This window comes from Rhinatrema bivittatum, chromosome 9, assembly GCF_901001135.1.
Source record: "Rhinatrema bivittatum chromosome 9, aRhiBiv1.1, whole genome shotgun sequence".
In the NCBI taxonomy this organism is placed as follows: Eukaryota; Metazoa; Chordata; class Amphibia; order Gymnophiona; family Rhinatrematidae; genus Rhinatrema; species Rhinatrema bivittatum.
In genome coordinates this window covers 85,927,926-85,944,700 of record NC_042623.1, presented here as the reverse complement: position 1 = coordinate 85,944,700, position 16,775 = coordinate 85,927,926, and the positions used below count along the sequence as shown (strand labels likewise).

The window sequence follows — 16,775 nt, the reverse complement described above, 5'->3', positions numbered from 1 at the left end:
TGGCTATTTTCTAAGTCAACTTAATTAATAGCAGGTAATGGACTTCTCCTCCAAGAACTTATCCAATCCTTTTTTAAACAAGAAAGGGAAGAAAGGGAAATTTCTGGAGTGGCCATCATGGTCTACTGACCTCATTATCACTTTGGGGAGAATTCAAACATGCCGTTCAGGCTAGCCAAGCAAAGAATTTACAGGATCTCAAGGCTTTTTGCCAAGAGGAATGGGCAGCTTTACCACATGAGGAAATAAAAGGTCTCATTCACAACTATCACAAAAGACTGCAAGCCATCATTGATGCAAAAGGGGGCAATACACAATATTAAGAACTAAGAGTATGTAAACTTTTGAACTGTTTATATTAGGGCCACCAAGTTTTCAGGATATCCATACTGAATATGCATGAGAGAGATTTGCATACAGTGGAGGGAGTATGCATGAAAATTTATCTCATGCACATTTATTAGGAATATACTGAAAACCTGACCTGTTGGCAGCCCTCGAGGGCTGGGAGAGAATATCACTGGTTTATAAGCATACATTTTGTGCAACATAAAAACACTTTTTCTCACTTTTAAACTTCTGCATTCTAATTTTTGCTCTTGCAAATACCCCCAGTTACATAGATTTCTTCTAACTGAAGATGTGAAATCCTTAAATTTGGTACATAGTTTCCAACAGGCTTAGACACTGTACAATAATATTTTGTGCTATTTATTCACTAATAAATTACTGCAATGTACAAAAAAAGGTATAATATAATAGTTTGTTACGGCTTTATTGCATAAATTGTTGCAAATAACTATTAACAAAATGATAATACATTAAGAAACTTTACTTCAGCTATTAAAACATACCTGAGCAAAATACTTATATTTCAATTTAATATAAAAATAGGACAAAAACAAGGTTTCCTCAGCAGGGCCAGGGAAACTCATCTTCTACAGGGGCTCTTCTCCCCATATACATTCAGGTGTTTCTCTTCCTCTGCCCATCACATGATTCTTCCCACTTTCCTTCCAATGGTGGGACCAGTGTGACAATTTTTAACGGTGTCTATCATCTCCTCTTTTGGCTTCAGTCTAAACACATGGTTCCATTGGGTCCTGCAAGACTATGGGATCCTATGCAGGTCAGAATTTAGCACAGTTGCTTACCTCTAACAGATGTTCTCCTAGGACAGCAGGATGTTAGTCCTTACACATTGGTGACATCATCAGATGGAGCCCGGCATGGAAAACTTCTGTCATCTTCCAACCTCGCGAGTGGTCCCTGAAACTAGAGGTAGTGGATTGGCTCTTCCGTCTCTGGAGGACCCTGGTCATGGATCTGTTCACCTCCCCCAGCAATGCAAAGGTGGGGGAGGTGAACCTCTGACCTGGTCGGACAGCTTCTATCTGGACCATACAGTGGGCCACAGGCTGTCCATCCAGTTGTTTATCTCATTTAACTCCACAGGCTGGGCAGACTCTTTCCACCTGGATAGTGGACTGTATCTCTTTCTGCTATAACCAGGCAGGCATGCACCTGGAGGGCCCCGCCATGGCGCACTCTGAAAGGGTCATGACGACCTCTGTGGCCTTCCTGCATGCAGTTCCCTTGGGAGAGATCTGCAGAGCTGTGATGTGGAGTTCCCTTCACACTTTCGCTGTACACTATTGTCTGGACAGGGATGGCTGGCAGGATAGTGGATTTGGCCAGTCTGTCCTGTGAAATCTTTTTCATATGTGAACCCAACTCTTCCACTGGAAGTCCCTGATTTTTTGTTCAGGCTGTCCCTGCAGTTACCACCAGCACCTCTGTTGTGCCCTTTGACATCTGGTTTGGTGTCTTGTCGGTTCTGCTGGTTTGGGTCCAGTCTGTAGGTAGGGAGTCACCCATGTGTGAGGACTACCATCCTGCTTGTCCTAGGAGAAATCGCAGTTGCTTACCTGCAATAGGTGTTCTCCTAGGACAGCAGGATGTTAGTCCTCACGAAAACCACCCGCCACCCCGCGGAGTTGGGTTCTTCTGGTTGGTTTGTTCTTTTCTTGTATCTACATGCACGACTGAAGAGAGACCCCGCATGGACGCAGGGAAGGTGGCATGCTGGGCATGCTCAGTGTGCCAGCCAAAGTTTCTAGAAACTTTCACAGATGTTTTCCGTGCCGGGCTCCATCTGATGATGTCCCCCATGTGTGAGGACTTCCATCTTGCTTGTCCTAGGAGAAAGATTGAAATTGACAGAAGTGATTGCAGATGCAGGCTGGGTGTGGGGTGGAGCGATGTTTGGCACAGTGCCAGAGACCACTGAGGTACAGGGACCATGGCAGTCACTCTGACTGACCTTACTTTAGGGATGGCCCTGTATCTCAATATAAAATATATGTAAAACTTCTTTACCGAACAGTTCATAACTATTTATATTTAGTACTAGGTTTCCTCAGGCTGAAATAATTCATTTTTCTTTATTTTTTCATGATACCAGTTGATTTTATTTCCATTGGTGATTCATATCACTAAATATTTTCAACAACCACTGTATCAAAGATTTGGTAGCAAACTCGGGATTCCATTCCACCCTTTGTATTATATGACTTGATGCAACATTCTAACCATGGATGGTCATCTACAAATACAAAAACAAAATTCCATTTTTAGGCTTTAATGTATTTCAAAGCACAACGGATCAGACTACAAAACAGAAAATACCATGGACACTAATAGCAGGAATACAGATTTATTAAGCAAAGATTAGCACCCTAGAAGGTGTCTGGTTACCTAACATACTAAAAATGCCTCTCTCTGGGCATTATGTGGCACAAAATAAAACAGAGTACCATCAGCCTTCGCTCTGCCCATCATCCCCCTATCCAATGCCAGTGAGAGCCACAGCCCCCCTTTACTTGACCCTACTCAACAGAAAGGACCACTGGGTCCATTCCCCCATGAGCAATCTCTCTCAGTCCTTCATCAGGTGCGTGAGCTTGCACATCTACTATCTGCTGGAGACAGAGAATACTAGAGTGCTGCAGGCTTGCGCAGTACCCTATACATGGGGATGTCATTATTCATTGTTTGGGGGTGGGGGGGGGACCCATGTCTCTAGACTGGTTTGGTGGGATAAAAAGAAAGTAATGCTTCTGTATGTCCCTTGGTGCAGACTATGTGAGTAAAATAAAATACAAATTTTGTCTGACTGTAAAGTACAGTACTATTAAACTTACACAGTCTGTACCATCTCTCCTAAATTCCAAATGATATCATATGCTACATACTTTGATGTATTCAGTTACATGAATGAATATTTTATTACAATAATTTTATTTTGAGTCTTTTTCAGACTACACTGCTGGTGAACTAGGTCCCAATGAGCCTTACATCACTGGCTAACTGTATTTGATTCAACAGGTAGAAAAGCCTTAAGCTTCAAGAGGAGGAGCTTTGTATCATGTTACTATGACCTGTATATAACCCTTGCTGCAGACTATATTAGAGGGAAATGGAAAGCAGAGTTGCTTACCAGTAACAGGTGTTCTCCCAGGACAGCAGGATGTAGTCCTCACATATGGGGTGATGTCATCAGGCGGAGCCCTATTGCGGAACACTTTTGTCCTCGTAGAGGAGGCTTAAGTTGTAGAAAACCCATGATAAGTCGACTCATAAGGGGTTGAGCCGTTAGCAAGGCATCCCCTACTCCCTGGTGGTACGCTGATATGGAACTGAAGTGTACCCGTGCTGAGGATGTCTGGGGACCAGAATCCGAAAGGTATCGTAGATAGCCTAATAGAGATGGTGTGGGGCAGGAAAAAGGGGCCAATACCTTGTTGTGCACACCATTTGGTAAATCCTGCCCATTTCAAATGGTAAGATTTACGTGTGGAAGGTTGTCATGAAACTACAAGTACTTGAGAATATCAGTGAATTTGTGCTATGAGACTGACTTGTGGGCAGGCAAATTGGTTCCTGGAGTGATAGGTTGAGAAGTATGGGGAAGTATACGTGTCCAGGCCAGTAGGGGGTTATGAGAATCATTGTAAACCTGTCCTGCTGAAGCTTCATGAGAGTTTTGGTTATCAGCGGTATTGGAAGAGACGCATATAGGAGGCCTTTGTTGCAGGGGCGAGCAAAGGCGCCCATGGCTAACGCATTTCGATGCCTGTGTAGGGAGCAGAATCTGTCCACTCTGTGATCCGATTCGGATGCAAGAGATCGATGGTTGGTTGACCTCAACGCTAGAAGATTTTGCTCGCTACACATGGATTCAGAGACCACTTGTGAGGATGGAGACATCGATTGAGATGGTCTGTTAGTATGTTTGGTATGCCTGCTAGATAAGTGGCCCAGAGATGCATGGAGTGTGCAAGGGCCCAGAACTGTGCAGCTTCCTGGCAGAGCAGATAAGAACCTGTGCGTCCCTGTTTGTTCGAGTACCATATTGCCACTATGTTGTCTGTCTGAATCCACAAAGTTTTGTGTGAGAGGCAGTGTTTGAAGGCATAAAGGGCATAATGCATGGCTTGAAGCTCCAGGAAGTTGATCTGAGACTTTTCATGGAGCGGAGTCGACGCATTTTGGGTTTGGAGGGTGTTGATATGAGCTCTCCAACCCAATTTGGATGTGACCGTGGCCAAGATCATCTGAGGATTTGGTACTGGTTCAGTGATATGGATCAGGGACAAAAGCGGTTGAACAGCTTAGAGCCACTGAAATTTTAAAATCCACTGAGTTTTTCTCATGGCTAGTCTGGCCATAGGAGTGACGTGGATCGTGTAAACCATGTGGCCCAGCAATGAAAGAATTGATGGGCTGAGGCTGTTGCATGTGTGCAGAAATATAGGATGTCTGCGCAGTTGATGGGCAGGAAGGCCGTTGCGACTGTAGTACCCAGATCTGCTCCATATGGGATTTATGGTAGTTGATCAGAATTCCCAGCCAAATGTAGTAGATTTATAGTGATTCTTAGAGAATTTAGAGCTCCTTGTTTGGATTGACTCCTTATTAGGCAGTATCCAGGCAAAGGAAACGCGTGAATGCTGTTGTGAGACCGCACCTTGAATACTGTGTACAATTCTGGTCGCCGCATCTCAAAAAACATATAATTGCGATGGAGAAGGTACAGAGAAGGGCTACCAAAATGATAAGGGGAATGGAACAACTCCCCTATGAGGAAAGACTAAAGAGGTTAGGACTTTTCAGCTTGGAGAAGAGACGACTGAGGGGGGATATGATAGAGGTGTTTAAAATCATGAGAGGTCTAGAACGGGTAGATGTGAATCGGTTATTTACTCTTTCGGATAGTAGAAAGACTAGGGGGCACTCCATGAAGTTAGCATGGGGCACATTTAAAACTAATCGGAGAAAGTTCTTTTTTACTCAACGCACAATTAAACTCTGGAATTTGTTGCCAGAGAATGTGGTTCGTGCAGTTAGTATAGCTGTGTTTAAAAAAGGATTGGATAAGTTCTTGGAGGAGAAGTCCATTACCTGCTATTAAGTTCACTTAGAGAATAGCCACTGCCATTAGCAATGGTTACATGGAATAGCCAGCCACTGCTATTACTAGCAGCGGTAACATGGAATAGCTTAGTTTTTGGGTACTTGCCAGGTTCTTATGGCCTGGATTAGCCACTGTTGGAAACAGGATGCTGGGCTTGATGGACCCTTGGTCTGACCCAGTATGGCATTTTCTTATGTTCTTATGTTCTTATATGAGCGGCAGTCACTGCTAGGCATTTGGTGAAATACACAAGTTGTCGAAGCCAGTTCGAATGGCAGAACTTGGTATTGAAAATGTTGTCAACTCATTATGAAGCATATAGAATGTCCAGAGAATAGAGGCAACCCCCTTGTTGTAGTAAGGGAAGCATGGTGCCGAGACACCATTCTGAACTTTTCTTTCTGAAGAAATCTGTTGAGATTTCTGAGGTCCAGGATGGGCGGAGGTTGCCTGTTTTCTTTGAAAGTAGGAAATAGCGGGATTAAAATCATCTGCCTTGTTGCGTCCAGGGAACGGTATCCCGAGCCCTGGTCCTCAGCGGGATGGCTGTTCTGTTGTCTGGCAAGGTTGAAAAATCCAGGAGTCTGCCCAACTGGCGTTGCTGGTGTGATCTGGATATCAGTTGGTCTCACGCGGAAGCATCAGCGGTTAAAGGTCCTTCTAGCATCCCTCTTTGCTGTGCAAGAAACGTAGAGAGCTGTCGCAGGGTCTCACAGTGGTCTTGCAATTGAGCCCACTATCTACTGGACCTTGTGCATGAAGAGATTATTTGCGGTGCATAGCAGATCAGCTAGTTAATCTTGGACTTCGGGCTGTAAATCAGGGGCCATAAGCCAGGTTACCATCTAGTACGGAGTCCTGTTGCTGGCAATGGGAGGACGTTGCGAAGCAAACACATGTTGCTCAAATTTCATGTGGATGGCAGAGAGGTTCCCTTGGTGTTGTGTCAAACATAGCTGGTAAATAGCAATATGTGACACCAATATGGTTCTTGGAAGATGTTATGACCTAGAACCTCCCAAAAACTTCTGGTCCTTTTTAGTGACCAGGTCGAAAGGGATGGTTTCAGACACACCCTTTACTTAGGTCTCGATGGGATCGGTGCTGAAGCGGGATTAGAGTGCCCATCGCCCTTCGAGGATCCTGGAATAGGTATAGGGGTCCATGGAAGCTCAGAAGGATGAGTCAGCGTCGATGACTTAGGCTGTCGTTGGTAGGTGCCACAACGAGGCGGTGCCACAACGGTGCAAATATCAATGGATCCAGTGTTAATAGATTCCAGAAGGCATCGAGGACAGCCTGACAGACGAGGACGTCCAGCTCCTCCCTGGAAGCTGGTATCGGTAGCGCAGCTACAGGGGGAGACAGGTTAGGGGTTACTGGCACTTCCACATGAATCTGTGGTGGCTCAGTACCTGGCTCCGGTGTCGGTGGGGAACGCCTCGGGTGCAGAGGAGCATGGAGACGTTTGTACCCGGGCCTGCTTCGCAACTGGCTCAATGGACATTGATGCCGGTACGGTATCAGTGCCGGCACCGAACGTGGAACCACGTTGGTGCCGGCGACAATGTTTCCCTCGGTGCTCGGCCTGGTCATTCTCCAGCACCGAGGAAGATGCCACTGATGTCATGGATGGCGTCGGTGATGGATGGTCAATGTGCCGGTGATGATGATTCCCACGGTGCTCAGCCAGGTCATTCTCCAGCACAGAGGAAGATGCCCTCACTGTCCCGGATGGTATTGGTAATGGACGGACACTGTGCCTCTACTGCTCCTGGCATTGTTTGTCGCCCAAGGATTACACGGGGCTCTGGTTTAGAACACGAAGTATAGAGCGTTTTCTTTAGTCGAGGGCATCGATGGTGGCTTCGATAGTATCGACGGCGGCATCGAAGAAGGCATTGACGAGGGCACCGACGGGGGCAAGGACAGCATCGACGGCGGCCCTGGTGGCAACGGGAACCGTGGATGTCCCAATCCCTCTAGACCTGATGGAAGATCGCAGCAAGGACACTCGCGGGCATCGTGGGGCGGACCGAGGGTGATAGAAATAGGGAGAAAAGAGGGCTGCAATTCTGTTGGTAATCCGGGGGAACCGATAGTGAGGTGACAGGAACCGACCAGAAAACAGGGCATAGTACTCACCGAGCGTCAATGAAATGTACGTGAAGGGAGACCCGTGTAGCGAAATTATTTGTGAAGTAAAACTTCAAGTGTTTCCGTGAGGAAAAGTTGTGAGAAAAATCTCAGAGAGTTCCTAAACGCGAGACAAACTGCAGCGCGGAAAAAAGAGACTGGACACAGGGCTCATGGCATGACAAAAGTGTTCCGTAATAGGGCTCCGCCTGATGATGTTACCCCATATGTGAGGACTACCATCCTGCTTGTCCTGGGAGAATACTTAACACCAACATCCTAAAAATAAAAATGAATTTGCATTTTGTATATTTATCTATTTGTAAGCAGTTTCGCTCATCCCACATCATCATTGCTGGCAGGTCTTCGGGCCGCTAAAAGGAGCCAAGCTGTGAGAACTGTTCAACTCTGCTACTGCCCTTAGCATTTTAACCCTGTGGTCTGATTATCTGCTATCTGTGTCCTGTTGCTAGAAGTCAGAGCCGGGTAGCTTTGCCTGCCCTCATGTCATCATTTTTAGTAGACCTTCAGGCCACTAAAAGAAGAGGCTTGCAGATGTTTCCTGCCAGTGATGGGCCAAGGCAAAAGGTCCTGTTCCTTTGCTTGTCCTTTCATTTGGATTCTTGATTGGACTGTCCTCTGCCTCACTATGACGATTTAATCACAAAGTATTTCTGTTATATCGGGGCAGGGACATGTATAGTTTGTCTGCCAAGCCTGCATTAAACAAAATAACTAATTGGATTCAAGTCTTAGTAATTTTCCTTTGTCTTCCATTTCATAAGAACTGCACATCTAGCAATTTTAATATTCCTTTTTCCTTAGCTTAAGTGAATATTTGTTCCACTAAAGCTAAGATGTTATTTTTCAATTATTGCTTGATTTGAAACTTGATATTGTTATTTATTATTTATCTGATTTATATTTCGCTTTTTGGCACTTCCAAATGGATTACATTCACAGCAGGTCACATATAATCAGCTGGGTTGGGTTTTTCATGGAAGTTGGCGGAATCCAAGCATTCAATTACAAGGGAAGAATTGCTTTTATTTTCATAACAAAATTTAAAAAACTGGACTGCAGACTGATAATTAAATGTAAACCAATTGATGTCTGGAATCTCATTTGCCTGCTTCAACATTCTGGGTGTTATACTGGTCTTTTATATCATGCCTTTAGATGTTATTCTAACAAAAAATATATTTTTTTCATGAATGCTTGAGACGTGTAATTTTCATTAAGTGCACGCATTCTGTTGGCTTTCCATTTTTCCTGATTTTGATTATTTATTGTCAGACCAATATGTTAAGCAAAGTATTCTAACTGATCTTTTAGTTAGAACTGTTTCTTAGTCCAATTACTCTTTATGTTAAGTTTATTTTTGAACAAAAAAAAAAGGGAATGTAATACAGCACATGCCTAAAGAAAATCATTATATAGATCTAGCTGAATTTAAAATGGAATGGAATAAGGTGACATGATTCTGTGTATTCTTTTGCCTCATCAATGATTTAAGTGCCATAACTAAAGTTGTTGCACCATTAAAAAGCAAAATTAAATTTTGTAAGCATGGCAGAGTACCCTGGTGTACCCAGGAATTCAGAAATAAGACATAAGCTATGCAAAAGGCAGAGCGAAAATGGTGGCAATTTTCTTCAGCTGATAATTTTTTTTTTTTTTGTACCATTCGATCTGAGTATAGAGCCTATTTGTTACAACAAGAAGAGCTTATTTTACATCTTGATTAAAGAATTCTTTAAATTATGAGCTCTTTGCTGCTTGTGGGAAAATTGATCCCCAAGAATTTGCTGATTTTTTTCAGCTATTAAAAACTTAGTTCCAAATCTCTGTTTCAGATCTTACATATAATAAACCAACATCTCTTTGGGATACTTTTGAATGTGTTTCCACTATAGAAATTGAACATTTCTTCTCTCAGTTAAAAAGCTCTTATTTGTCATTAGATCCCTGTCCAATTTGGGTATTAACAGTTTTAAAAGATGATTTTCTTGATTTCCTTTCAGAATTGGTTAATTTATCCCTAAAGAGGTCCCTAGTTCAACCTCTTAAAAAGAAAGCAGATTTGCCTAACGATAAGTTGTCAATTTTCCAATCTGTTATCACTGGGGAAATTGATTGAGAAGACAGTGTTCACCCAAATGAAGGATTTCTTCCAATTACAGAAGATTTTGCATGCTAAACAGTGTGAATTTCCTTCAAACCACAGAACAGAGACATTATTAATCTCTGTGAATATCTTCTGCAAACTATGGATACAGTTGTGGGGGTTATAAGAAAATTAGTTCTTACCTGATAATTTTCGTTCCTATAGTACTATGGATCAGTCCAAACCATGGATTATGCCTCCCTCCCAGCAGCTGGAGACAGAGATAAACTTTAAAAGCACCCTCAGTTAAGTCGGTGTGCCTCCTGCATACCTTCAGTATATCGAATATCAAAAGCAGAATAGGACTAGCAATGAATCAAGCAAGAACAGAACTGAACACATGAAAACTGTAGCTTTCTTTCTTAGTATGCTGCAATAATACAAATTAAACTTGTGCGCGCAGACTGTATAGATCACCCTGTTACCCATTCACAGTCTTTGGGCGGGCATTTGGACTGATCCGTGGTACTATAGGAATGAAAATTATCAGGTAAGAACTAATTTTCTTTTCCCTGTACGCAGCCAGATCAGTCGAAACCATGGGATGTACCAGAGCTTCCCTAAACCGGGTGGGACCTCGTAAGGCCCGTGCAATACACCACTGCCAAAGTCTCTGGGCGCCTGAACGTCCAAGCGGTAATGGCGAGCAAAAGTTTGTAGCGTCTTCCGAGTAGCAGCTCTGCAAATCTCTTGAGGTGATATCAACTGGCATTCGGCCCATGAAGCTGCTTGCGAATGAACCGAACAGGCCCTCAGGAACTGGCCTCCCTTTACAAATGTATGCAGACAATATGGCTTCTCTTAGCCATCGAGCAATCGTAGTTTTAGACACTTTATGCCCCTTCTTGGGATTGCTCCATAAGACAAACAAGTGATCTGAAAGTCTGAAAGAATTAGTGACCTCCAAGTAACGCAGCAAGGCATGCGGAACATCAAGCCGACGAAGCTCTCGTGCATGCTGTACATCATTTGACAAATCGGGAAAGGCCAGAAGCTCAACCGATTGTCTTAAATGGAAAGATGAGACCACCTTGGGTAAAAAAGGACGGTACTGTACGAGAAACTCCAGAGTCCGAAATCCTCAAAAAAGGTTCCCTACAGGAGAGAGCCTGTAACTCAAACTCTGCGAGCTGAACAGATAGACACCAAAAACACAGTTTTTAAGGTGAGGTCTTTCAATGTTACCGTTTTAAGGGGTTCAAATGGCGGATCACACAAAATGCGAAGAGCCAGATTAAGACTCCAAGAAGGACAAACCGTCGGACCAGGGGCTTCAGATGCCGTACTCCTTTGAGGAAACGCACCACATCTGGATGTGACGCCACCAAGCTACCAACCAAGGAACCGAGGGCCACCACCTGTACCCAAAGGGAATTGTAGGACAAACCCTTGGCCAAACCATCTTCCAAAAAAAATTTAGCATCTGAGCAATCGTAGCGTGCCTGGGCAGAATCTCTCTCTCCCGGCATCACGTCTCAAAAACTCTCCATACCCTGATGTAAGATAGGGAAGTAGATGTTTTTCTGGCTTGTAGCATGGTAGTGATAACCTCCTCTGAATATCCTTTCTTCCTCAATCTCCTCCTTTCAAAAGCCAAGCTGCTAGACAGAAGCGAGCTGCCTGGTCGAAATATAGGCCCTTGATGGAGTAGACATGGAAGATGCCCGAGCCGCAGCGGTCCTTCCACGGCCAGATTGATGAGATCCGCAAACCACAGACGTCGGGAGCCACTAGCATTACCCTTCCTGGGTGACCCTCTATCCTGCGAAGCACCTTGCCCACCAGAGGCCAAGGAGGGAACACGTACAGGAGAACTGAGGTTGGCCAGGGAAGTACAAGCGCATCGACCCCCTCTGCACTGTGGTCTCTTCTGCGACTGAAGAAGCGAGGAGCTTTGGCATTGTCCCTCGTCGCCATCAGGTCCATGTGGGGAGCCCCTCACCTGTGAGAGATGAGATCCATTGCCTTGTCCGAGAGCTCCCACTCTCCTGGATCTACACACCTCATACTGAGGAAGTCCGCTTGTATGTTGTTCTTCCCGGCGATGTGTGAGGCTAACATCGCAAGTTTCTGCTCCGCCCAAGTCATGAGCAGCTCCGCCTCGTCGGCTACTGCTTGACTTCTGGTGCCTCCCTGATGGTTGATATAGGCCACTGTCATCGCATTGTAGGAGAGAATCTGAACCACCTGGTGGCGGAAGAGTGGAAGAAATTGTTGCAAAGCCAAGCGAACCGCTCTGGTCTCTAGGTGATTGATCAACCATCTGGACTCCTCTGGGGACCAACTGCCCTGCACAGAATGATATTGGCAAACAGCTCCCCAGTCGGAGAGGCTGGCGCCCGTAGTCACCACTGTACATCTCGGAATCTCCAGATCCATTCCTCAAGACAGGTTGTGCGGACAAAGCCACCATCTAAGACTGGACTTGACGTGATCGGTGAGTGGTAGAGGGAACTGAAAATTCTCCGACTTGGGATCCAAACGGGAAAGTAATACTCGTTGTAATGGTCTAATATGAGCAAAAGCCCAAGGCACCACCTCCAGAGTGGATGCAATCAAACCGAACACCTGAAGGTAGTCCCAGGTCTTCAGCAAGGGAAGATCCAACAAGCGCTGAACTTGGTCCATCAGTTTGTTTCTCTGGTCTGGCGGAAGAAACACTTCCCCGACTGCTGTGTCAAACTTGGCTCCCAGAAATTCCAATGACTGAGAAGGAACTAGGTTGCTCTTGGCCTGATTGATGACCCAACGGAGAGATTCCAGAAGAGTCGTCACCTTGCGGATTGCCTCCATACAGCCATCACTGGACTTCGTCCTGATAAGCCAATCGTCCAAGTATGGGTGAATAAGCAGGCCTTGCCTCTGGAGAAACACCACCACCATGACCTTGGTGAACGTCCGGGGTGTGGTCGCTAGCCCAAAGGGTAGTGCATTCCCAGGATCATAAATCGAAGAAACTTTTGATGATCTTCGCGTATGGGAATGTGCAAGTATGCCTCCATCAGATCCATAGAGGCCAGGAATTCTGCCTTGCGTACTGCCGCGATGACGGATCGCAGGGACTCCATACGAAAGTGTGGCACCTTGAAAGACTTGTTTACCTTCTTGAGGTCCAAAATTGGCCAGAAGGACCCCTCTTTCTTTGGAACTGCAAAGTAAATGGAGTACCTCCCTTTCCCCCAGTGCCCTGGGGAGATCGGCTTCACCGCTCCCATTGCCAGTAGGCACTCAAGAGTCTGACGAACAATCTTCCATTTGACTTGTGGGCTGTAAGGACATATTAGGTAGAAGTCTCTTAGAGGCCGAGCAAATTCCAAAGCGTTGCCTTGTTCGATTATGTTTAGCACCCACTGATTGGAAGTATGTTGGCTCATGCCTTGTAAAATCAGGACAGGCGACCCCTAACCGAGAGATCGAGGGATGGGCCGGCCCCATCTCATTGTGTATTCTTGGAAGTGGGAGAGGAGGAGGCACCACCCTCTTGGAAGGCTTTACGCTCCCGAAAGGACAACGACCAGGCTTGGTTCCTGGGTACTGCTTGCTGCCTGTTCTGCTGAAATCTTCGCTGTCCCCGAAAGCGAGAGCGGGATGAAGGAAAACCTCTGGAGGGTTTTGGTCTGTCCTCTGGCAAGTTGTGAACCTTGTTCTCCCCCAGGGACTTGATCAACTGCTCCAAATCCTCCCTGAACAAAAAGCCCCCTTTAAACGGCATAGCACCAAGTTGGGCCTTGGAGGAAACATTAGCTGACCAGTTCCAGAGCCACAAAAGCCTTCTTGCCGATACTGCCAATGACAGAGCATGAGAAGAACTGCGGATCAGGTCATATAGTGCATCCGCCCCATATGCCACTGCAGCTTCCAAATGCTGCGCCTGTTCAGACTCCACTGGAGGGAGATCATCCCGAGACATGAGCAATTGCTGTACCCAGTGCAGGCTCACACACAGCATTTAACAGCTACACACCGTGGCCCGGATACCCAGGGCCGACACCTCAAAAATGCGTTTGAGCAGCACTTCCAGCTTGCAGTCCTGCAGGTTCTTGAGAGCTGTTAAGCCTGCTTTTGGTATCGTGGTTCTTTTGACAATGGCCGAAACCGAAGCATCCACCTTAGGAAACTGCAATAGATCCAAAAAATCATCCACTAAGGGATACAGCTTATCCATGGCTCGTCCAACCCGTAGACCAGCATCCGGAGCATCCCACTCCCTGGTCATCAGCTGCTGCAGCATGCATGGACCGGAAAAACCCGAGTTTGCGTTCGAAATCCCGCTAGGTCTGGGTCCACAGAGTCCTGCGGCAGAGCAAGTGGGGGGAGCTCCACCCCAAGCTCAGAAAGAACTGCAGGAAAGAGAGGCTCTAATTCCTCTCTCTGAAACAGGCGGGCTACCTTAGGGTCATCGCCATCCAGGGGATTCTGTTTCCCCTGATCCTCATCCAATCCCCCCCCCGTGGGGGGGGGGGGGGGGACGGGACGGGACGGAGAGGCCCCTGCATCAGCCGCCGCATGTCCCGGCACCACTGAGGCGGCAGAGCCAACTGAAGCCACAGCGCCTTTTAACTTGGCTACCCGTAAAGATGCGGGTCCGTTCGTGCGCTTGGCTACCTTGGGAGCCGGTCCCTGCACAGGTCTCACAGGCAAAGCAGCAGGTTGCGGAGACCTGGAAGCCAAAAATGCTTTGTGCATAAGGAGGACAAAATCTAAAGAAAAAGAATCAGGATCAACATCCTGTCCCCCCTTGGAATAAATCCTGGTCCTAATCAATCAAATCATCAGGACTGGCAGGGACCGGTGACAGGGCTGGAGGAAACAGCCCCTCCCCCATAGCATCAGCCTGAGCTGCTGCACATGTGCCTAAGATGGCTGCTGTCCCTGCACTGAGGGAAAATGGATCAGCACTGAAATCACACTGAGCAGGGCATTTGGAACCCCCTCGAGGCTTGGGCAATGCTGCAGACCCTGAAAAGGAGCTGCCTTCCCCACCAGGTAAGCATCGGGAGCAAATCCCAGCTCTAGAAAGCCGCATGGTGGCTTCTCCACATGCTACACACAAAGATGGCTGCGGCATCTCGATTTTTTTTTTTTTTTTAAAGCTAAAGAAGCCCGGAGTAAGAGAGGGACTGGACCTCCAGTAATCACTTACCCTGCTTATCATCTGCCTGGAGCCCCGCAGGGTTACCAACCCCAGCTCCTTTAACCTGCCACCAGAGAGGATGACCCCGCAGGATCTAACAACCACCTGGGAGGATAGAGAAAACTTCTCTCAGTAGAACAGTTTTTCTTTTCTTTTTTTTTTTTAAACTTGCTTGATTCAGAATTTAAAACTAGTTTACTTTTAGATAAATTTAAGGGATAGCCTAGAAACAGGGCAAGACTGCAGGATTTGCACAACCTCCATCTGCTGGAGACAGAGAAATACTGAAGGGATGCAGGAGGCACACTGGCTTAACTAAGGGTGCCTTTGAAGTTTATCTCTGTCTCCACCTGCTAGAAGGGAGGCATAACCCATGGTTTGGACTGATCCGGGAACGTACAGGGAATGCTATTTATTTCAATGTAATTTCTGCTTTTGATTCTGTTAATCATGCAATTTTACTTACTAGACTAAAAGAATTAGGGCTTGATGGAAGGGTACTTCAGTGATATAATTCTTATTTACCCTGTCAACAACATGTAAGAAGTGGTGTTCAATATTTTAGTTGGTATTCTGTAGGTGCAGGGGTCTCAAGGATCTATCTTATCTTCTTATTGTTTTTCAGCACTATCTTCAACCTTTATGTGTTTTAATGGAATCATTTAACATTTATTTTTAAATTTTATGCAGATGATATCCAGCTGTACTTTCCTGTTTCCACTGATACTGCGGCTGTAAAACAAAACATTGACCTGTTTATTAACAGTTAATGACTGGATGGCCAAAAATATCTTAGTTTTAAAATTTAGCTAAAAGCAAGATCCTTGGAATTTCTAGAAACCTAAGACCTTTAGACCTTACTTGCTTGTGATTAATGGTGTTAATACTGCATTGGCGGATCACATCTGGAACTTGGGATTCCAAGTTCACCCATTTTTAAACTATAATTTTCAGCTGGCTATTTGAAATTGAAACTGCTTTGCCATTTAAGCCCACTATTGCATCCGATTTTTGCACAACTGTGCATGCTTTTCTTTTAACAACTATCAATTATTACAAATCTTTATATATGGGACTTAAAAAAAACTCATTTATGGACATTACAACTATTAAAAAGTTCTGAAGCCCAACTGGTTTTAAGGACTGTTGCCTGAGAACATGTTATTCCAGTAATGTAAAGTCTACACTGGTTATCGGTTTTACAATGAATACATTTAAAGTTATCACTTTAGTGTTTAAATATCTTCAAGAAGATATGCCAGTGTTTTTATCCAAATTATTTAAAGAATACGCCCCGCTGTGGTTATTACATGCTGTTGATCAACATTTTTTTTTGGAGGTTCCTAGTATTTGGAAGTTGCTCATCTCCAGGAAACACAAAACCATGCTCTTTCATTAATAGGTCCTGTTTTATAGAACAGTTTCCTGGATGAGCTTAGGACAATGTCTGATTTTAAACTGTTTTGAAAAAAATTGAAGGTTATTTTTTTTCAGGAAGCCTCCACTGCTTTCTCTCTTTAAAGCTTATATGTGAAAAGTCTGTGCTTATCAGTGACGTATGTATTTATTTTTTGGGGGATTTTATATTATTGTTTTGTGTAGAAGATTGTACTCCACTTTTATTTTAAATATGTAGGAATCCAAAAATTTTTTGGGAAAGCTAAATATGTTATATTTTTGTTAATACATACAGCATTCTTAAGAACTAATATAAATGTGGAAACCTACCTAGGTTTTGCTTTGCAGGGCATAGCATTGACATGATCATCTCTAGCTTCTCCTGAAGGGTTTCATCAATTAGGATCTCAGATGCAGAAATCCGGAAAAAAATTTCCTGAGGAACAGAAGATAAGTGATAAGAG

The 16,775-nt window shown here is 44.9% G+C and overlaps 1 protein-coding gene across 3 annotated transcripts in view; it reads right to left on the bottom strand.

Annotated features, from left to right (window-relative positions):
- Positions 1-523: 523 nt before the first annotated feature.
- POT1 (protection of telomeres 1) overlaps positions 524-16,775 on the bottom strand; it is a 364,682-nt gene continuing 348,430 nt past the window's right edge. For 2 of the 3 annotated variants that reach the window (XM_029615658.1, XM_029615659.1), the window contains exons 19-20: positions 16,642-16,747; positions 524-2,605 (exon numbers count right to left, since the gene is read on the bottom strand). In XM_029615658.1, coding sequence (XP_029471518.1) covers positions 2,496-2,605; positions 16,642-16,747 — 216 coding nt within the window. In that variant the 3' untranslated portion in view covers positions 524-2,495. The remainder of the gene's footprint in view (positions 2,606-16,641; positions 16,748-16,775) is intronic. The other variant, XR_003858606.1, reaches the window with a different exon arrangement.